The sequence below is a fragment of the Oncorhynchus masou genome, chromosome 24, assembly GCF_036934945.1.
Source record: "Oncorhynchus masou masou isolate Uvic2021 chromosome 24, UVic_Omas_1.1, whole genome shotgun sequence".
In the NCBI taxonomy this organism is placed as follows: Eukaryota; Metazoa; Chordata; class Actinopteri; order Salmoniformes; family Salmonidae; genus Oncorhynchus; species Oncorhynchus masou.
In genome coordinates this window covers 93,904,919-93,928,304 of record NC_088235.1, presented here as the reverse complement: position 1 = coordinate 93,928,304, position 23,386 = coordinate 93,904,919, and the positions used below count along the sequence as shown (strand labels likewise).

The following is a 23,386-nucleotide window of genomic DNA, read 5'->3' as shown; positions in this document are numbered from 1 at the left end:
TTGAAAATATTTTGAACAGTTTGGGGTTACATGTGTTGTGAGGTGGGGGTTTGTTACTACACTGCATAATGACAATATTCATCCTGACCTTTGCCACCTAGGAAATTTGTGTGACCAGACCTTCTCAAATAGTAATTGAGTACCCCTTGAGTAAAGAATTTCCCTCAGACACTTGAACATGGCTATATTCAAAGCACAACACTGCCACCTAGGGTGCAACTTTGATTCCACACACAACAACAATACACTTGGTTTACTTTCTCTGAGGGAAACCAGGAGTGCAGCTATACATGAAATGGGATGCAGCATGGTTTATAGGTATAGGATAACACAGAGTACAAAATATTTGTGCCACATTTAAAGCAGCTGCCATCTGGCTGTTTTTATTAATCAACATGAAGAACCAAACACAGCAAAGATGATCTGATAAAAAAATATGCACAAAATATATGCCTTTTTATTATCTTTCACTCTTTACCATCTGTATTAATTTGGTTGGAATATTTAACATTAGAATATAACGCCCTAAATATGGTAGGGATACTGTTTTTATAAATTAGGATAGCAGCTAACCATGGCACCTTTGCAGTGATCCACAGCTCTGATTATGATACACTGTAATGTCTAAGGCGTGGACTTTATTGTCCTCTCTATCTATAAGGCGTGTGCAAGGGGTTTGTGGATTGTAATAAAAATATGTTAATTACAACATGGCTGTTCTTTTTTAGCTTGTGTAAACTGTGAGTAACTAAAACTAGCTATCCCTCCTGATAAATATGGTCTTGCCACAGGCTATTGACAAACAGTTACAGCTGAGTCCACATTTCACTTGTAGCCAACTACACTGTTCTATAAAGTACTTTCTTTATCCGAGTACTACATAATATAGAGACTGAGTAGAAAAGTTCTTTCAAAAAACATTTCAGTATATCTATTTTAGAATATCTTTGGACAGTGAATTAAGTCCAAATATGAGGCCCTTCAGGATAATACATTCATATTTTGATTCTTGTATATATTCAATCTTTCTGATTATAGGCCTACATTCTATCCAGTGTATGTTCATTGAAGCTTGTGCTAGACACTTCATAATACAGTATAACAAGTGTAATAAATAACAATATCAATAATACAAGAACAAGCAATCCTGTTGTTGAGTTCCTCTGATAGACAGTATACCTTAGCCTGGTCCCAGATCTGTTTGTACTATCATTTCACAAACATTATGTTTGGCATAAGACACAGAGTACAAGGAGTCAAATTTTAGCACAAATAGACTGGTAGCCAGGCTAAGTATTAGTGATGCGCGGGTTGACTCATAACCCGCAGTCCCTGAGGTTATATCCACGGGACGGGTGGGTTTAGGGTCATGAAATATTGTGCGGATGAATGGTGGGTGGGTAGCGGGCGGCTTGATTAAAAAGAAAACAATACTTAAAAAATCTGTAAATGTAACCTATCATTCTTGTGAAATGTATATCTATAGGCTACATTGACGTTTTTCTTTAATTATTTTAGGTTATCTGGCATTGGTGCATAAGCTTAATCTTTAGGGCCTAACTGTAGGCGCGCCAAATAGCCTACACACCAAAACTCAAATGAACTTGGGAATGGGCAGAAAAAAGTGAGCGTCTATCCATGGAGGCAAAAAGGACAATGTCGGATTTTAATTCAATAAGAGAAAAGCTGTGAAATGGAGAGTTGAAAATAAAGAGGAGGGACAGAAAAGTAATTTTTGGGAAAGAATTGGTGAAGTGGTTAAAGAGGATGATAGCAGTGCTGGCAATGTTGTGTGTGTGATGATTGTAAGGCACTATACAAATTCCACAGTCACAAGACGGACTTCAAATAGGCCTATGGCACGTCAAGGGAACTGTAGCCTACTGTTCAGATGAGTTAAATGAAAACTGAAATCTGAACACTGACTGTAGGTCTATAACCTCTCACATAGACTTAATATTAATTCCTGCAGAATTAAGCATTTATTTAAGTAAAATGATACATCAAATGTAAGCAAAATTTGAACTTGGGAACAAGAGTGGAGAAATTAGATTTCTTTCTTTCAGCATCTTGAGAGAATATGAATGCGCAGTTAGATAGTGTCTATAGAGGTGATATCTTTATCAGCATCATAAAAGCTGACAGTAAGCTATTTCAACCACATAAAATATGCATCCAAGCTGAACTGAAATCTTATCAGAAACATGTTGGGTCGTTTTCACACTTTTCTGTTTCCTTAGAACAGGGCAAACTGATGTAATTTCGAAATTTTGCACAGAGAATCTTTTTTACCTATGTCAACTAAATTTAAGCATTATTTCTATCAATGTATAACATTATTCTTGTGATCAAAGGTTTATTTAGTCTTCTAGGGCAACATATCGGCCTAATGACAAGTTGAATAACAAATAGCCTACAAAATGTTGGAAATTATAACCAGAAACGTATCTAAATCAGGCAAAAAAGAATCCTGCGCCCCTGTAAAATCGTTCCTACATCTCACACTATCCTGCAGCAAAATAAATGATATTAGCAAGTTAGATTTTCACTTTATCACATATAGACGGGCGGTTGCGGATGGGTTATTAGCAATTGTGGGCAGGTGCAGATGAACAACGCCCCATTACAAAATATACCTTTCCTGTGACTAATTATATTGTTAAGAACCATTTAATTACATCACAAAGCTTTATTCCGTTCTGACACTTAGACATATTACTCAAAACATACACCCACACAGCAAATTAGCCAGTGTTACCTAGTGTTGATTTTTCAGTGTAACATTTCTAGTGTTGATTCAGGAGTTAAATTAAATTTAAAATTAACACTCAGTAGTGTAAAATAACCCCAGTGTTAGTGTTTATATCCAATGTTAAGTGTGAGAATGTGATTGTGTCAGTTTTACTCTGTGGAGAGTAAAACATTCCCAATAAAACCATGCCCATCATTATCACATTTCCCAGCATGCTCTACTGGAGGTAGTCATTTTTAGGTTTGTTTTTAATCTGTGTTTTGCATGTACATTGATTGATTAATATTATGGTATACAATTTTTAAATAACATAACTTTTTCTCAACTAATCCAATCAGATGGATGCAATAAATGCAACTATTACTTAAATGCCTGTTCCAGTTTAAATGGTTTAGATAAGGGGTGGGAAACTCCTGATTGGTGTCACCATTTTGCCCTAGCAAATTTAGAACGTAATTAGTTTAATCAGCTGTGTTTGCTAGGGATGGGGGAAAAGTGTGACACCCTTCTGGATGCTGAAGACTGGAGTTGCCCATCCCTGACTTAGGTAGTCTCCTCACAATGTTCCTAACCCTTACAGTCATTCTGAATGATTCAAAATCTGTCTGGTTTCCTATAGGAATTACATCCCTTTGCAAGCCTGCATAATGTGACTTGCAGATGTGGCCTGTAAACCAGGATTGTCCTCACACCACTGATAGGCTAAAACTTGGCCATCAAAGTAAGGCCTTATATATTTAATGTATTGTCCTAAAGAATTATATTTTAATGATAACATTCACCTCTAGTGGGAAGTCCACAGGAGCGAAATTAATCAATTCAACAACCATGTCTCTGTCACTAACACATACTGTCATGGGTGGTAAATCTACAATTAACTTGAAAAGGCAAGGCACTGGGAAATTATATTGGAGGTGTGGCTTAGTTGAGGCATGGCTTTAAATTCAATGGTTTTGGCACCCATGAATGGAAGTGTTGTATCAGTTTAAGTGGTCTATGGTTATACTTATTTAAGTTAGAATATGTCTTCTGCTAGTCCTGAAGTCTTTGTAAATTCTTACATAATAACAAGTAGCATTAAAGATGTTATTATTATTGTAATCTCCTTAATCCAACACAAGTGACCTTGTCAACAGATACAGACCTCTTTGCGTAATGGTTAAAAAAATACTATATAAGGTGTTATTGCATAACACCATTAGTGTAAACTATATACACTTCCTAGTGTTAAAAATACTATATGAAGTGTTATTGCATAACACTAAAAGTGTTAATCATGTGGATCTTTATAGAAAAAATTGTCACTGTAAGTGTTGATTTAACACTGGAGAATTTGCTGTGCATGAATATCACAATTTCCACCCCAGAATAGTATACTACTTAAGAGTTTGATTATGATAAACTAAGTATACAGTAAAATCTACCATTTTGGTAGACTATGATTGTCAGATTAAGACAAGATTGGCATTTTCTTTTTGCACATATAAGTAACTTGCTTTGTCCGAGCCAGATAGGCCCATAGGACAGGATCTCCTGTTTATGTAGTCTGAGGCAGCATGATGTACAAGTACACCCTCTGGACAGGATAGTAATTTATCGCAGGGTCTTTTGCACAGATTCTGTAAGGCATTTCACTCAGCCTTCATTTTGTCTCTGATATCCGAAGGCAAGGTTTCAAACAGGACGTCCTCCACCACTAGGCCGCCCCGCTTCAACGCCCGGCAGAACCGCAACTCTGGAGGCAGGAGCTCAAAATGGTTGCCCTTCAGTTCCAGGTGTGTCAATAGAACCAGGTATGAGATCTTTGGTGAGAGCAATGACAGCGTATTCTTGCCCAGCTTAAGGGTTTTGAGCTTCTTGCAAAAGAAGAGCTCGTCTGGGAGGTTCTCGATCTTGTTGCACGTCACAGAGAAATACTGAAGACTCTGTAGGACGCCGATCTCCGGCGGAATGAACCGGATGTCATTGTTGGACAGGTCCAGGTAACGAAGCTTGTTGCATAAGAACAGGTGCGAGGGCAAGATCTCTATCTTGTTGTGGCTGAAGTAGAGGCGCTCCATGCTGCCAAGCTTCTTGATGTGCTCAGGGATGTAGCAGATACTGTTGTGCCAGAGTTTCAGGCACGTCAGCTTGTGGAGGTGCTGGCAGCTGACTATCTCCTCAATGGAGCGCAGGTTGTTTTCCTTCAAGTCCAACTCCTGTAGAGTTAGAGTGATACAAATGTATTTTTTAAGTGTCACTCCACAATATTACAGGAATTGGCAATACATATGACATATTTGAAGTCAAGAAAACAGCCCAGAACAGAGTTAGCTGGAGATGCACCTTTTTAGGCCCTTTGCTCAACTAGGAGCTTAAAGTCATTACATATTTAAAAACCACATTGTGGGCCACTCAGTGTGGAGACACTGTAGGGAATCGTACCAGACAGTCATAGTACTGTAAATCAAACCTGTAGGTTGACCATTCTAGATAGAGTTTGAGACACTGTAGGCAATCATTGCAGGCGGTCAAGGTACAGCATATCATACCTGTAGGTTCGTGAGGCTAAAGACAGCATGTGGGATGCGTTCCAGGTCACAGTGCACCAGCTCCAGTTCAGTCAGGTTCACCATCTTCTTCAGGTTGTTGAGCATCACCAGCTTGGTGCCATCGTTGTAAACGTACAGCCTCTGCAGGTGGCTGGACACGTCTACGATGGACTGGGGAATCTTTGTAAAGTTACTTTTGAGCGAGAGGGTCTTCAGATTCTTCAGCTCCCTTAGAGACTCCAGAACCACATTCTTAGAAGCGTCAGGACTCAGTGAGCCAATGAGATAGAGCTCCTCTAAATTCCGCAGATGGTACAGCCAATGAGGCAGTTCCCTGCTGTCATCAAACTTTACCCTGAGCACCTTACATAAAGATAGAATGATACTTTATTATAAAAAAATAAATAGAACATGCCACACCAAAGACTACCAGAATAGCATACCTTAAGGTTATCCTTGAGGAAGGAAGTGGCTGTGGTGTGGCTCTTTAAGCAACACTGATACAGAGATAGCTCCTGGAGGTTTTCCAGCTGGGCGATGGAGGCTGGGATGGTTACATTGTTGATGATCTCTAGCTTCAGGGATTGGAGCTCTGTCACCTCGAAGATGGTGTCTGGGAGCCCAGACAGCATGAAGAGCTGCAGCTCCAGTCTGTCATTGTGGTTGGTCAGCAGTCTCTGACGCAGCTTCTCTGGTGTCCATTCATGGTTCAGGTTCAGCTGTTTCAGTTTGTTCTCACTGACCTCAGACAGGAACACTGCGAACCTGAGAGAAAGAAAGATGAAGAATATGCTATTGTCCAATGTAAACAGATTTGCCATGAAAACCTCTTCTTTTGTCTTCTGCTTTATTCCAACCCCGAACGGTTGGAGCAGAGGGTAGCCATACAACTGCACCCGAGTGGTTTGTTTTACAATTTGAGGAATTACATACTTATCAACAGCAACGGAGAGCTGAATTACTTGAAACAATTTACAATTTTCAAAAAATATATATTTTACACCTTTTGGAGTACAGTGGGTCGTACTGGTCGATCATGTGCAGCATGAAGGCAAAGTCATTCTTCACATCTGGGATGTCATCGATTCCCGTTTCTTGCCGCACGTATTCAAAGGAGTATTCCTTCAGTGAGCGGTAGAAGAGCCAATAGGAAGTGTAGAGGCAGGTGAATCCGTACACAGCCACAAAGCACAGGTAACAGTACGACAACTTAGAGAACAGGTGGGCCATGGTGTGATTACAGGAGAAATGCTTATATCCCGTCATGTCCTGTATGTCCACACTGCACTTCACTGTGATCTGCACCTCAGAGACTAAAGCACTGTTATACGCGATGATGAGGAGGAACTTGAACACTTTGAGAACAGTCTGGCGAACATACATAACATAGAGGATGTCCCCCTCTTCTACGTGCAGGCGGAACTTCTTCACCTTCTCAAATAGAGCTTTGGCCTGTTCTCCTTCCTTCTTATCCAGGGCGCTGGCTGTGGGCTTGTCCACTACGATCTTCTCTGGAATGGATTTGAGGGACTGGGTCTTCTCCAGGCAGTCCAGGTTCCCCTCTACAGACACGTTGAGGATCGCTTTGCTGGCACTGTTGTTCTTGTTGTCCTTGAATGAATAAATTAATTAATTTATTAATTAATGCATTTTATTTGAAATATTTCAAATATATCCAATACAGGGCTATTTCCCGGATACAGATTGAGCCTCGTCCTTGAAACAGAATTTTGAAAGGAGATTCTCCATTGAGTTTTCAGTCCAGGCCTAGGCTTTATCTGTGTCCAGGAAACTGCCCCATAGTTTCCTCAGCAATTCGACTACAACAATACATACAGTTGAAGTCGGAAGTTTACATACACCTTAGCCAAATACATTTAAACTCAATTTCAGAGTTCCTGACATTCAATCCCAGTAGAAATACCCTGTCATAGGTCAGTTAGGATCACCACTTCATTTTAAGAATGTGATATGTCAGAATAATAGTAGAGAGAATGATTTATTTCAGTTTTTATTTCTCATCACATTCCCAGTGGGTTAGAGGTTTACATACACTCAATTAGTATTTGGTAGCATTGCCTTTACATTGATTAACTTGGGTTAAATGTTTCAGGTAGCCTTCCACAAAATTCCCACAATATGTTGTGTGAATTTTGGCCCATTCCTCATGACAGAGCTGGTGTAACTGAGTCAGGTTTGTAGGCCTCCTTGCTTGCACATGCTTTTTCAGTTCTGGCCAAAAAATGTCTATGGGATTGAGGTCAGGGCTTTGTGATGGCCACTCCAATACCTTGACTTTGTTGACCTTAAGCCATTTTGCAACAACTTTGGAAGTATGCTTGGGGTCATTGTCCATTTGGAAGACCCATTTGTGACCAATCTTTAACTTCCTGACTGATGTCTTGAGATGTTGCTTCAATACATCCACATCATTTTCCATCCTCATGATGCCATCTATTTTGTGAAGTGCACCAGTCTCTCCTGCAGCAAAGCACTCCCACAACATGATGCTGCCACCCCCGTGATTCACGGCTGGGATGGTGTTCTTCGGCTTGCAAGCCTCCCCCTTTTTCCTCCAAACGTAACGATGGTCATTATGGCCAAACAGTTCTATTTTTGTTTCATCAGACCAGAGGTCATTTCTCCAAAAAGTACGATCTTTGTCCCCATGTGCAGTTGCAAACCGTAGTCTGGATTTTTTATGTAGATTTTGGAGCAGGGGCTTCTTCCTTGCTGAGCGGCCTTTCAGGTTATTTCGATATAGGACTTGTTTTACTGTGGATAGATACTTTTGTACCTGTTTCCTCCAGCATCTTCACAAGGTCCTTTGCTGTTGTTCTGGGATTGATTTGCACTTTTCGCACCAAAGTACATTCATCTCTAGGAGACAGAATGTGTCTCCTTCCTGAGCGGTATGACGGCTGCTTGGTCCCATGGTGTTAAATCTTGTGTACTATTGTTTGTACAGATGAATGTGGTACTTTCAGGCATTTTGAAATTGCTCCCAAGGATGAACCAGACCTGTGGAGGTCTACAATTGTTTTTCTGAAGTCTTGGCTGATTTATTTTGATTTTCCCATGATGTCAAGCAAAGAGGCACTGAGTTTGAAGGTAGGCCTTGAAATACATCCACAGGTACACCTCCAATTGACTCAAATTATATCAATTACCCAATCAGAAGCTTCTAAACCCATGACATAATTTTCTGGAATTTTCCAAGCTGTTTAAAGGCATGGTCAACTTAGTGTAAGTAAACTTCTGACCCACTGGAATTGTGATACAGTGAATTATAAGTGAAAGAATCTGTCTGTCAACAATTGTTGGAAAAATTACTTGTGTTATGCAAAAAGTATATGTCCTAACCGACTAAAACTATAGTTTGTTAACAAGAAATTTGTGGAGTGGTTGAAAAACGAGTTTTAATGACTCCAACCTAAGTGTATGTAAACTTCTGACTTCAACTGTACATTTATACACTGCGTGTACAAAACATTATAAGCACATGCTCTTTCCAAGACATAGACTGGACCAGGTGAATCCACGTGTAAGCTATGAACCCTTGTTGACGTCACTTGTTAAATCCACTTCAATCTGTGTCGATGAAGGGGAGGAGACCAGTTAAAGAAGGATTTTAGAGCCTTGAGATAATTGAGATTGTGTATGTGTGCCATTGAGAGGGTGAATTGGTAAAAAAAAGAGTTAAGTGCCTTTGAACGGCGCACCGGTTTCTGTCAACAGTTTTTCGTGTGTATCAAGAATGGTCCACCACCCAAAAGACATTCAGTCAACATGATATAACTGTGGGAAGCATTGGAGTCAACATGGGCCAGCATCAGCATCTCTGTGGAGGGGGAGGTTCAACTCAATATTAGGAAGGTGTTCTTAATGTTTTGTACACTCAGTGTACATAGAAACATATATACATTCATACATATAGTACATACTGTACAAACACATACCAACAATACCTTCTCCTCTGGGTTCTCTCCAGACACCTCAGACAGAGCTCTAGTAGTCCAGGGGGAGTCAAAGCACTTTCCCAAGATGGAGATGAAATGCTCTATCTTAGAGCTGGAGCCTGGGAACTTGAACCAGAAATTGCTACACACCATGAAGATGAGGGTGTGTATGAGGACTAGGTAAGGGAAGTACTTGGCGTACCAGTGCAGGGCTTTCTCGTAGCACATCTGGTTGATGAAGCTGTACTGTTGAAGGTCCAGGTTGGTTTTCAGGCCCATCATCTCATGCACATCCTGAGACACTACAGGTGAGACCAGCTCGGTTTTATTTGGTACGGGTATTGTTTGGTTCGCCATTGACATTCTCTGTGGAAGGCAGATGATTTTGTCCTGCACCACCTGAAAGAAAAGAAATGTGAAAAAAGACATTCACAATAAAGCAAGCAACCTTAATGTAAGATGACAATAGAACTGTCAAACAAGACCTAATGATGGCAATATATACACAATATCACAATAACTGAGTAGTAAACAGTTCTGCAATATTGAAATTCTTCACTGATTGTAATTTTCCTAAGATTTTATTAGGCACATGTATTTTTTTGCTCTTTTTTATTTTTTAATAATGAGCTAACCCACTAGGCAATTACATTGAATCAACATGGACTAGATGTTGAACTGACGTCTGTGCCCAGTGGGAAAGTGAGTACAATTTCCAATGAATTCATTACAAAAAAGTATATTACAGTAACTTAGATACAATGTTAATACAAACAACAGAGGGGGATATCGGATGTTATTTCTCATTTCCTTCTGTGACAACATTGGTAGGACTGTGACTCAGACAGGAAATGACCAATTTGTGTTTTAGCCACAGCAGACTAAAGAGGGAGTCAGACTGATTGTGACGCTATGCAATACTGTACCACCAAATGATATTTTATTCTTTGACCTACCATTGCACTTTTATAACACTTACAACATTACCAATTTTTCTACTGCAATTATAGACTGATCATGAATGTGGTGATGTATATACAGTTTTTTTCTTCAGCTTTGTAAATATTTGCTTTTCTTATGAGCCATACCAGTGATATAGCCTAAATACCATGTGGTTCCTGAGGCAGAGGACTCTGTCTGGAAAATGTGTCTAAAGAAAATGCCTGATCAGCTGGAAAAGGGGGAAGCTCTCTCTTTTAATGCAGGACAGGAGAAATTAAAAGTCAGATTTGCTGAGTACAGTGTTGTGTCTTTGGCATCATTCATTAAAAGTGGTGACTGTTATTTTATCAAATCAATTCTCTGTAATTATTATTACGTGATTCAACTAATAATGTATATGTAATTAACTAGGAAGTCGAGACACCACGGAAAATCTTCAGATTATAAAGTTATCATTTTCCGAATATTACTTCAGATATTTTAATATCTGATCAATTAGTCTTCTATTAAATTAATTATTATTTACCTCACGTCAGTCTCATTCCAAATGTCGTAAATAGTTGGTTATCTGCATGAACCCAGACTAAACTATGAATTATCCATACACCTGTCACGCTCGTCGTAATGAGTAGACCAAGGCGCAGCATGAGTAGAGTTCCACATATTTTAATAAACTGAAACTCACCAAAACAATAAAGCACAAACGAAACGTGAAGGTACTGGTGTGCACTCAGGCAACTAAATGTAGACAAGATCCCACAAACACAATGAGGACAATAAGGCTACCTAAATATGATCCCCAATCAGAGACAATAGAAAACAGCTGCCTCTGATTGGGAACCATATCAGGCCACCATAGAAATACATTTCACCTAGATGACCCACCCAAGTCACTATCACACCCCAACCAACACAGAGAATAAACAGCTTACTATTGTCAGGGTGTGACAGTACACCCCAAAGGTGCGGACTCTGACCGCAAAACCTGACTCAATAGGGGAGGGTCCGGGTGGGCATCTATGATGGATGACAGGGCGTCGGGGGTGGCTCCGGTGCGGGGCACATCGCCGGAAGCTCCGGACCGTGGATTGTCACTGGAGGAACCAGACAGTAGATTGTCGCAGGAGGCTCTGAACTGAGAACCCCTGCTGAAGGCTCTGGACCGCCAACCGTCGCTGGAGGCTCCGGACCGCAGGCCGTCTCAGGAGGTTCCGGACCGTAGACCGTCTCAGGAGGTTCCGGACTGTAGACCGTCTCAGGAGGTAGCGGAAAGTGGACCGTCGTTGGAGGTTCCAGACTGGAAACTACGCCGGAAGCTCTGGACTGGGATCTGTCGCCGGAAGCTCTGGACTGGGAACTGTTGCCGGAAGCTCTGGACTGGGAACTGTCGGCGGAAGTTCTGGACTGGGAACTGTCGCCGGAAGCTCTGGACTGTGAACTGTCGCCGGATGCTCTGGACTGGGAACTGTCGCCGGAAGCTCTGGACTGTGGAGGCACACTGGAGGCCTGATGCGTGGTGCCGGCACTGGTCGTACCGGCACTGGTGGTACCGGGCTGGTGACACGCACCTCAGGGCGAGTGCGGGGAGGAGGCACAGAACGTACTGGACTGTGGAGGCGCACTGGAGGCCTGATGCATGGGACCGGTACAGGTGGCACCGGGCTGATGACACGCACCTCAGGGCGAGTCCACTGGACTGTGGAGGCGCACTGGAGGTCTAGAGTGCAGAGCTGGCACAACCCTTCCTGACTGGATGCTCACTCCAGCCCGGCAAGTGCGGGAAGCTGGCACAGGACGCACTGGGCTGTGAAGGCACACTGGCGGCACAGTGAGTAGAACCAGCGCCGGATATCCTGGACCGAGGAGACGTACTGGAGACCAGGAGCGCTGAGCCGGCACAATCCGTCCTGGCTGACTGCCCACTCCAGCATGGCAACTGCGGGAAGCTGGAACAGAGCGCACCGGGCTGTGAATGTGCACTGGAGACACTGTGCGCATCACCGCATAACACGGTGCCTGACCGGTCACACGCTCCCCACGGTAAGCACGAGGAGTTGGTTCAGGTCTAAACCCTGACTCTGCCAATTTCCCCATGTGCCACCCCCAAAAAGGTTTTGGGGTTGCCTCTCGTGCCTCCGTTGCTGTTCTAACTCCTCGTATCGTCGCCGTTCCGCTCTCGCTGCCTCCAACTGCTCCCTTGAATGGTGATACTCTCCGGTCTGCGTCCAGGGTCCTTCTCCATCCAGGATTTCCTCCCATGACCATTCCTCCTGGCCATGCTGCTTGGTCCGTTTTAGGTGGGTTCTTCTCTCATGCTCATTGTAATGAGTAGACCAAGGTGCAGCGTGAGTAGAGTTCCACATATTTTAATAAACTGAAACTCACCAAAACAAAACAATAGAGCACAAACGAAACGTGAAGCTACTGGTGTGCACTCAGGCAACTAAATGTAGACAAGATCCCACAAACTCAATAAGGACAATAAGGCTACCTAAATAAGATCCCCAATCAGAGACAATGATAAACAGCTGCCTCTGATTGGGAACCATATCAGGCCACCATAGAAATACATTTCACCTAGATGACCCACCCAAGTCACTATCACACCCCAACCAACACAGAGAATAAACAACTTACTATGGTCAGGATGTGACAACACCAATTGGCTTAATCATGTATTTACTAACTAACTAAATAATCACAGAAATGCATGAACAAACAAACAGTAGATATTGCTTACTAACAAGGATAGGGAAGATTCCCAAGTGGGCTAAGCCGATATGACGGCTTGGTGGGCAAAGGGTAGTGGGTGTGGACTGAGAAAGAAGCGGGAAAGACAAAAGGGATCACTATACACAGTATATACAGTGGGGCAAAAAGTATTTATCTCAGCCACCAATTGTGCAAGTTCTCCCACTTAAAAAGATGAAAGAGGCCTGTAATTTTCATCATAGGTACACTTCAACTATGACAGACAAAATGAGATTTTTTTCTCTCCAGAAAATCACATTGTAGGGTTTTTAATGTATTCATTTGCAAATTATGGTGGAAAATAAGTATTTGGTCAATAACAAAAGTTCTCAATACTTTGTTATATACCATTTGTTGGCAATGACAGAGGTCAAACGTTTTCTGTAAGTCTTCACAAGGTTTTCACACACTGTTGCTTGTATTTTGGCCCATTCCTCCATGCATATCTCCTCTAGAGCAGTGATGTTTTGGGGCTGTTGCTGGGCAACACAGACTTTCAACTCCCTCCAAATATTTTCTATGGGGTTGAGATCTGGAGACTGGCTAGGCCACTCCAGGACCTTGAAATGCTTCTTACGAAGCCACTCCTTCGTTTCCTGAGCAGTGTGTTTGGGATCATTGTCATGCTGAAAGACCCAGCCACGTTTCATCTTCAATGCCCTTGCTGATGGAAGGAGGTTTTCACTCAAAATCTCACGATACATGGCCCCATTCATTCTTTCCTTTACACGGATAAGTCGTCCTGGTCCCTTTGCAGAAAAACAGCCCCAAAGCATGATGTTTCCACCCCCATGCATCACAGTATGTATGGTGTTCTTTGGATGCAGCTCAGCATTCTTTGTCCTCCAAACACGACGAGTTGAGTTTTTACCAAAAGTTCTATCCATATGATATTCTCCCAATCATCCAAATGCTCTCTAGGAAACTTCAGACGGGCCTGGACATGTACTGGCTTAAACAGGGGGACACGTCTGGCACTGCAGGTTTTGAGTCCCTGGCGGCGTAGTGTATTACTGATGGTAGGCTTTGTTACATTGGTCCCAGCTCTCTGCAGGTCATTCAGTAGGTTTCCTAATGCGGTTTCCTAATAATTGCTCCTACAGTTGATTTCTTCAAACCAAGCTGCTTACCTATTGTAGATTCAGTCTTCCCAGCCTGGTGCAGGTCTACAATTTTGTTTCTGGTGTCCTTTGACAGCTCTTTGTTCTTGGCCATAGTGGAGTTTGGAGTGTGACTGTTTGAGGTTGTGGACAGGTGTCTTTTATACTGATAACAAGTTCAAACAGGTACCATTAATACAGGTAACGAGTGGAGGACAGAGGAGCCTCTTAAAGACGAAGTTACAGGTCTGTGAGAGCCAGAAATCTTGCTTGTTTGTAGGTGACCAAATACTTATTTCCGAAAATAATTTGCAAATAAATTCATAAAAGTCCTACAATGTGATTTTCTTTATTATTTTTTTCTCATTTTGTCTGTCATAGTTGAAGTGTACCTATGATGAACATTACAGGCCTCTCTCATCCTTTTAAGTGGGAGAACTTGCACAATTGGTGGCTGACTAAATACTTTTTTGCCCCACTGTAATTATATTAATTGAAATACTAATCCTTTGCACACAATGCTCACTCATTCGGGAATAATTGCAATCATATATATTACGCCCATGTGTCGTTGTGATCTTCTCTGTTGGAATCCGGTGGAGAGTTAATCCGAGTCTCTCTCTCGCTTTCTGTTTCCCTGAAGATCAAAGTCGTTCATGATTAGAATGGATACTTCAGAGTACCATTCAGAAATGTTGTCATATTATAGATGTTTTGGCGGTTGTCTGTATTCTCGTCCCAGGTTTACATCATGTCTAGCTGCAGACTAGTAATTAGTATCTAAGATTTGCTCTTATTCTGTAGGGATCGCTAGTCTCAGGGTTTAACCATTTCCAGCCGTGTAGCCAATGCTCCACGTGGTATGGTAATTTAATAACTATTCGCAATCAAATCTCACGCTGTGGATTTGCTTAGTCTTGGCACTCAAACCTGTGCCACCTCAGCTTACACCGAGGTATGCGTGGTCTGAAGAGGATTTCCTCAGGAGGGGGTTTTATTCGTAACAATAGGAAAGGGTCATGTCTGTACTTATGGGAGTGGGCCAATGACTTAGTTAAACTTTAAAGGGAATACAATTCTCTCACATTAAAGGTCTAACATCACATTACATAATTTCACAAATAGTTTCATCTTTACTCATTCATTTTATACAAGAATTAGATGCAAACACCATAATTGAGAAATGTGTGTTTCCTGTCGTCCGTGAGGTCACTAAATGAAACACACTCAACATAACTGTCCTTTAAGTGTCCACGGACTCTTCCCACAAGTGGACATATAGTTTCATTTTCACATTTTGGGGATTTAGGAGTTCAGCCACATGAAATCCTTTGTTCACTCTGTGGTCTCTCTTTCAGCATGGCCAGGGGGAGATAGTCTCCGCCAGGAATTTACGACCTGAGATAACAGAACCTGGGTGTAGGAGAGAGTGAGAGGGGGAAGCCACGATCTATACCCAGAAAGAGCCACATCATGACAACAGATATCAGCAGAATTCTACACACCCTGGTCATCTCCCTCTCACATGCATGCACGCACATACACACACACACACACACACACACTTCTCTTTCTCACTCTCCTTATCTCACTCTTGATCTTTCTCTTCTTTTACTTTCTCTCCCTCTCTCTCTCTCTCTCTCTCTCTGTCCTGCTCTCTTTCTCTCTCTGTCTTTCTTTCTCTCTGTCTTTCTTTCTCTCTCTCTCACCTTCCCCCTTACCGTTCATCTACATCCGGTAGCTACACTTGTGTGTGTGAAGCTAAAAAATGTCCCTTTGGCAGAGCCAGTGTTTACCTCCACTACTGTAAACTGAGACAAACAATCCCATAATGCCAGGAAATGTATTAATTAGGGACAGTGCTGTCTGCTTTGACTAGGCTGCGGTTCAGTTCACCATGTAAACTACCAATGTAAACTAATGAGGGTCATCAGATTGGTCATGTTTGGAAATCACCCACTATTTACAAACTGTGAACGCAGTTTTTCAAAATAGTCATTATTTTTGTAGTGATCCTTCCCTTGTTTCAAGGGACAACACGGGATATTCTCACCCCAATAAACAAGTTCCTGTCAATGGTGTTTTGGGCTTTTCTAAAAAATAATGACTTATAATCTATAGAGGAGAAGGATAGCGGCTCGGGTTAATCCTTACAATTTCACGTGGAAAAACATGATTTCACATGTGTAGTTTCATGTTATCACATGTTGCTTCACATGTTGTCACGTTATAACATTAACTTCACATATAATCACATGTGACCAGATCAAAATGTGATTGTGGAACACACACATGTGATCATGTGAAATTCATGTTTTTTTTCCGTAAGGGAGGGTTCCACCCTCTCTCTCTGCAGCTGGTCAGAGTTGTGAGGGGAAGGGAAGTAACAGGCCACTGGTCGCTGGAATCATGGCTGTGTTCCAGTTGGCTCTGGACAAAAGAAGTGCACTAAGTATATAGGGAATAGGGTACCATTTCGGATGAAGCCCATGTGTTTATGAAGACGTGGTGAGGCAGGCGGGGGAGACATTTTTGGTGCGCAGTGTCTGTGTGAGTGTGTGTATGTGTGGAGTGCAGGAATGTTTTCCCCTTTCCGTTGGTAAACTTCCACTATACTGTGCAACTTACATGAACCCAACACTGGGCTTTTTGTGACTACAGGACAGGACACAGTAGATCCACAGAGCAGTGAATCAGCAAGTTACTTTAAAGGCTAATATCTGCTATAACAGGCATACTGTGTGAATTACAAAATATTTCTCATTATGACATCAATTCAACCACTTTTGCCCCACTAGGTATAGGACTATGCTACGAGATAAAGTTATAATATGTATGCACCTTGTTCATTAGATAGTCAGGCCTTTTGGACACTCTGAGGCGGGGAAATCAGACATTGTGAGGTTTGAAGATACTGACCTTGTACTGTGTATCCGAACACTCCGATCATTAGCATGATGACAGAGAGGTAGTCTGTGCACTAACCTGTCGGGTGCATCCGAACACTCCGATCATTAACATGACCACAGAGAGGTAGTCTGTGCACTAACCTGTCGGGTGCATCCGAACACTCCGATCATTAGCATGACCACAGAGAGGTAGTCTGTGCACTAACCTGTAGGGTGCATCTGAACACTCCGATCATTAACATGACCACAGAGAGGTAGTCTGTGCACTAACCTGTAGGGTGCATCCGAACACTCCGATCATTAACATGACCACAGAGAGGTAGTCTGTGCACTAACCTGTAGGGTGCATCTGAACACTCCGATCATTAACATGACCACAGAGAGGTAGTCTGTGCACTAACCTGTAGGGTGCATCTGAACACTCCGATCATTAACATGACCACAGAGAGGTAGTCTGTGCACTAACCTGTAGGGTGCATCCGAACACTCCGATCATTAACATGACCACAGAGAGGTAGTCTGTGCACTAACCTGTAGGGTGCATCCGAACACTCCGATCATTAACATGACCACAGAGAGGTAGTCTGTGAACACATCCCACCAGGGCTTCAGAACCCGGAACTGTGGCTGCTGCTCTGAGAACTGCCGGAACTCCGTCACAGGAATCATGGCTCCCGCTGAGACAGAGATTTAGGGATTGTTTGCAAACAATGTATTTATAAACAATGTATAGCTTCAAAATATATTTAGTCCTTATATGTGCCAATCTTTACAATCAGAGCTCCATTTATGAATTTAAAAGTGGTTACATTTCTCCATTCCCATCCATTAGATTTTTATCAAACCAAGTGGCAGGGCTGCCTTTTGGTTGAAAAAAAGTCTGGAAGCTCCATTTAAATGGCCTTGTCACTTTCCTGGAGGATGCTGACCTACTGTATATGTTCAACATGGCCAGCTTCCAGACTAGTTGAACACGCAGGGGGAATTGTAGGGGGAAATGTAGCTAGCCTTCACAAGACAATACTTGGAACTAATTCTTTAATTTCCTTTGTGTGTGGGGTTGGGGTGAATTAAACTCTGCTTCCTGTCATGCTGTTAAACATGAAAAGAAACCATGTTGCACCTATACCTGCGTACATGAACATGTGTGTCAATTCGTACTGGTGATACTGTTAATGATTTGACTGTACAACAATAAACCGAGGCATGGCAGTTGGTCTAGATCAAAACTTCATGGCTGACATACCCTAAACAATCTGCCTGTTGGATAACTGAATCATAACGTAATATATAGAGCCATGCTAGTAGCATCATCAAGGCCTTATAAGCACCTCTCTCTCTCTCATCAACAACATCTGAGTCAGAGGAACATTCTTCAACATTAAGAGAAAAGGATGTCAAATGTTTTTCCAATGATAATCTCTTATTTTGGAAAGTTATTTCTCAACGCATGAGTATGATTCTACTCTGTTTGCACATTTATGAAAATGTAAAACAATACAACCAGAATAGTAACCCACTGGGCACAAACTGGTTAAATCAAACTGATTACATATACAAAAAATCATGAAGGTAATGGATTATCAGGACTTTTTGTATTTTTTTAAACTTTTACCCTAAATCCAATAAGATGGTTAACATTTTTGTTGATTTCATTTTGACTTCACGTTAGTTGACAACTGACTCAAATGTAACCCAAAACTAGACGTTGAACTGACATCTGTGCCCAGTGGGAAGCATTTACATTATTTGGCCTATATAGTTTACTCTGTAAAATGTCACATTTACATGATAAAGTATGTATATAGGCTACTTACATATAAATATATGTATGTGTATAAGTATGTATAAGGACACAACTAAATAATTAATAAATATATCATATTCTAGAAGTTAGATATACTTGACTGTGTTTGTTTGTCGATGGTTTTAATTTTGTTCTAAATTCATGTACAGTATATATAGTCTTCAGCACTAAACAACCACACAAGTGTATAGTCTATGAAAACATATCTCAAGAGAGCTTCAGCTAAATATGTGAGACTTTTAATAACACAGCTGTACTGTTTAGATAGAGCACCGTGCTAAAAACAAACAACCATCTTTAACCAGAGTCGGAAAGCCTAAAACTTTGTCTCAAAGTCACAGATGTACTGATTTTACTGTGGAAACTAGACCTATAGTGTCATTTCTATTGTCCTTGTATTGTTCTACAACTGAACACACTGTTCCCTTGAGGAGTTACTGAGATATGAAAATAATGCATGTACGTACCTCGACATTAAGGGTGGAAGAAAGTTCAGATTCAATACAATTATTTTTAACATGACACTTAACTTGTATTAATGGAAATGTATACTGAGTATACCAAACATTAGGAACACCTTCCTAATATTGAGTTGCCCCCCTTTTGCCCTCAGAACAGCCTCAATTTGTTGGGGCATGGACTCTACAAGGTGTCGAAAGCATTCCACAGGGATGCTGGCCCATGTTGACACCAATGCTTCCCACAGTTGTATCAAGATGACTGCATGTCCTCTGAATGCCACACAAACACAGTCCATCCCTCAATTATCTCAAAGCTTAAAACTCCTTCTTTAACCTGTCTCCTCCCCTTCATCTACACCAGTGGTTCCCAAACTTTTTATAGTCCTATACCCTTTCAAACATTCAACCTCCAGCTGCGTACCCCCTCAAGCACCAGGGTCAGCGCACTCTCAAATGTTGTTTTTTGTCATCATTGTAAGCCTGCCATACACACACTCTGTGATACATCTATTAAACTTAAGAATCCGTGTGAGTTTTTCTCACAACCCGGCTTGTGGGAAGTGACAAAGAGCTCTAATAGGACCAGGGCACAAATAATAATATAATAATCAATAATTTTGCTCTTTATTTAGCCATCTTACATATAAAACCTTATTTGTTCATCAAAAATGGTGAATAACTCACCACAGGTTAATGAGAAGGGTGTACTTGAAGGGTGTGTTCTTTTGCCCATCTTAATATTTTATTTTTATTGGTCAGTCTGAGATATGGCTTTTTCTTTGCAACTCTGCTTAGAAGGCCATCATACCGGAGTTGCCTCTTCACTGTTGATGTTGAGACTGGTGATTTGTGGGTACTATTTAATGAAGCTACCAGTTGAGGACTTGTGAGGCGTCTGTTTCTCAAACTAGACACTCTAATGTACTTGTCCTCTTGCGCATTTGTGCACCGGGGCCTCCCACTCCTCTTTCTATTCTGGTTAGAGCCAGTTGGTGCTGTTCTGTGAAGGGAGTAGAGCACAGCGTTGTACGAGATCTTCAGTTTCTTGGCAATTTCTCACATGGAATAGCCTTAATTTCTCAGAACAAGAATAGACTGACGAGTTTCAGAAGAAAGCTCTTTGTTTCTGGCCATTTTGAGCCTGTAATCGAACCCACAAATGCTGATGCTGATACTCAACTAGTTTAAAGAAGGACAGTTTTATTGCTTCTTTAATCAGACCAACAGTTTTCAGGTGTGCTAACATAATTGCAAAAGGGTTTTCCAATGATCAATTGGCCTTTTAAAATGATAAACTTGGATTAGCTAACACAACGTGCCATTGGAACACAGGAGTGATGGTTGCTGATAATGGGCCTCTGCACACCTATGTAGATATTCCTTTTAAAAAATCTGACATTTCCAGCTACAATAGTCATTTACAACATTAACAATGTCTACACTGTATTTCTGATCAATTTCTAACTTTTGAACGGTAGTGTAAGTGCTCCACAATAATATGGGGCTTGCCTGTCTTAGCCACTTGGAAGCTCAACATATAAGACGCTTCCAGCACCTTCTTATTAATGGTATCAGTTGCTTTCATACATGTCTTACTCGGAAGTCATCTTTATTCTTGCTCAAAGGGGTAGCCTAGTGGTTAGAGTGTTAGACTAGTAACCGCAAGGTTGCAAGTTCAAACCCCCGAGCTGACAAGGTACAAATCTGTCGTTCTGCTCCTGAACAGGCAGTTAACCCACTGTTCCTAGGCCATCATTGAAAATAAGAATTTGTTCTTAACTGACTTGCCTGGTTAAATAAAAGTAAAAAAAATAAACAACTCTCGCTCATAAAACTCCTGTGGCTTGTTTTTCAAATTGTCATGTTTAGTTTCTAAAAGTCTGCGCAAGAGTGAACATTTCCTACGACAGAGTAACGGTTAATGTGATTGGATGTTAAATATTTGACTAGACTACCTGTATTTGTGTAAGGTTTTGTATTTATTTTCTTAGTCAACCTTGTGTTCTGTTTCGTTTTGTTCTTGAACATAGCCCTGTCTTTCATTTTTGTTCATTGATTTCACCTGTGTTAGTTACTCACCTGGTCTCATCAGCTCCTTATTTAGTTCAGTTCATTCTGTTTGTGCCTTTGTGAGGTATTGTTCGTTTTGACTCTACTAAGCCTTTTCCTAGGTCGTTTGTGAGAAGCAGTGGTAGCCTTCTGTCCTAGCTTTGACTCACCTGCCTGTTTGCCTACCTGTGTATGACCATTGCCTGCCTGTGACCACGATTCTTGCCTTCTGCAAAGGTGAAATCAACACCTGCCGCACTCTGCGTGTGAATCTACACCTTTTTCTCCCTGAGTATTCATTAACATTTTTCATTGTGCTGTTATTTAGCTGAACACTCACCCAAATGTATAGCCCCGGTGGAAAATATAAATGCACTGTTTGAAAATGTGTTTAAAAAATGTGAATCACATTTTTATTTGCCGTTTCCCCCGACGTCATTGTACCCCAGTTTGGGAATACCTGGTCTACACTGACTGAAGTGGATTTAACAAGTGACATCAATAAGGGATCATAGCTTTCACCTGGTCAGTCAATGTCATGGAAATGACAGGTGTTCTTAATGTTTTGTATCCTTAGTGTATATTGTATAATACAAATGTATATGAAGTTCCAATGGGTATAAGGCATTAGTAAACACTGTATCGGTTTAACTCCAATCAACTATAGTGGGAAAAAACTGTACATAGCCTTTGATCATTTTTTAAAAAGTATTCCTCCCTAGCCTAGATAAGTTGTTTGCTTTGTCAACTCAGTGAGCTGGCCTGGATGTCTGGGCCGCCTGGGTTTTATCCTTTGCCTGGCTCTTCCTGACAGGAAACTCTGCAAATCTCCAACACTGACTTATTGGGCCTGCCCAAAACAGACTATGACTGTGTCCCAAATGGCACCCTATAGCCTATATAGTGCACTACTTTTGACCAGAGCGCTCTCAGGATACAACATATAGGGAATAGGGTTCCATTTGGGACAGACATGAATGTCTGGATAGATCACACCCAGTCCCCAGTCAGTCCCAAGGATAACACATCCTGTCCAAGATGGGTTTATTAGTTAGGAGGACCATGGAAAAACTATGTAGAAAATATTAGACTCCAGGGTCACTTTGAGAGAATAGGGGTGATTGTAACAATATGTCTTAAATGATAACAATAACGCCAGACTTATGTAAGTGACTTGGGACATCTTTTAATAACCTGTACAATGAAAATCCCAAATATCTTATACTACCAGTATTATTCAACTACATACTGCATACTGCATGCGGAGCCTATCGGTTAACCTTAGCCGACTTCTCTTAGTTCACCTTCAAACCACATAATAGAAGGTAACAACATTGCATCTCTAGATAAGATTAAGATAAATATGACACCATCCCCCAAAAAACAAAACAACTAAACATAAACCATTCCCTCTCCACAGGGCACTGACAAGCTCAAGGGTTTAGTATGAGGGTATACAGTATATGGCTAATCTATGGTGTGAATTATCTGTCTTCCATAAATAGGCACTCATACTCTGCTAACCAGTTATTCATAAGGAGAATAATATTTAAGAACTATTTTTCATCTTCTTTCCTTTTTGTGAAGAGGGGGAAGGGATGGGGGAATAGGTGATATCATTATCCAAACTTGAGAAATTCCCACCACGTTTCATATTTCTAGCCTTTAAACAATATAATAAAGCATATGTGTAACTCTAATTGAGTTACAGTACATGGCATATACCTAACTCAATGTTAGCATTATTCAGAGGCAGTGTCAGCTAGTGCAGGAGGCTCGGGTTACATGGGCTATAGACAGGACAAAGTTAAAATGTATATTTATATTGCTATGCAAACATGGCAACAACGTTTAGGCTAATTTACAGTAAAACCCGAATACAATGTAACGAAATATGCGCTATGAAAACAACATGTACATTCATCATCAATCATGTAAGAATACAATAACAAAATGTGCCTTACCCTAGTGATATCCGTCTAACAGCCTAGATTCTATAGCGGTTTGTCGATGGGTGTTTTTTAGGGCAGCAGCGGCAATCATGTCCTTGTGGATCTGGCGTGGTCCTCAGCTTTCCGTTATTTCTGACTGCAAGCTAGTTCAATGTTCCTGTTTGTGATGCACA

At 41.3% G+C, this 23,386-nt stretch overlaps 1 protein-coding gene across 3 annotated transcripts; it reads right to left on the bottom strand.

The window, feature by feature from the left end:
- Window positions 1–343: 343 nt before the first annotated feature.
- On the bottom strand, window positions 344–23,386 carry LOC135513053 (volume-regulated anion channel subunit LRRC8C-like). 3 transcript variants are annotated; one of them, XM_064935712.1, is made up of 7 exons: window positions 23,226–23,386; window positions 17,476–17,621; window positions 9,252–9,641; window positions 6,287–6,894; window positions 5,727–6,048; window positions 5,284–5,646; window positions 344–4,950 (listed from the first exon to the last, which is right to left on the bottom strand). In XM_064935712.1, exons 2-7 carry the CDS (start codon window positions 17,611–17,613, stop codon window positions 4,384–4,386), a joined length of 2,388 nt encoding a protein of 795 aa, XP_064791784.1. In that variant the 5' UTR covers window positions 17,614–17,621; window positions 23,226–23,386; the 3' UTR covers window positions 344–4,383. The 3 variants fall into 3 exon arrangements, with proteins under 3 accessions (XP_064791784.1, XP_064791782.1, XP_064791783.1); XM_064935710.1 differs by lacking the exons at window positions 17,476–17,621; window positions 23,226–23,386 and adding an exon at window positions 17,216–17,270 and having other exon boundaries at window positions 9,243–9,641; XM_064935711.1 differs by lacking the exons at window positions 17,476–17,621; window positions 23,226–23,386 and adding an exon at window positions 17,216–17,270.

Bases quoted from the DNA above. Each gene is read 5' to 3' on its own strand.
- LOC135513053 (XM_064935712.1), bottom strand. From the start codon at position 17,613: ATGATTCCTGTGACGGAGTTCCGGCAGTTCTCAGAGCAGCAGCCACAG. The intron at 9,642-17,475 runs GTTAGTGCACAG...CTTTTCTTTCAG, and splicing joins TGTTCGGATGCACCCTACAG to GTGGTGCAGGACAAAATCAT. The intron at 6,895-9,251 runs GTATTGTTGGTA...TATTCATTCAAG, and splicing joins GAGAGAACCCAGAGGAGAAG to GACAACAAGAACAACAGTGC.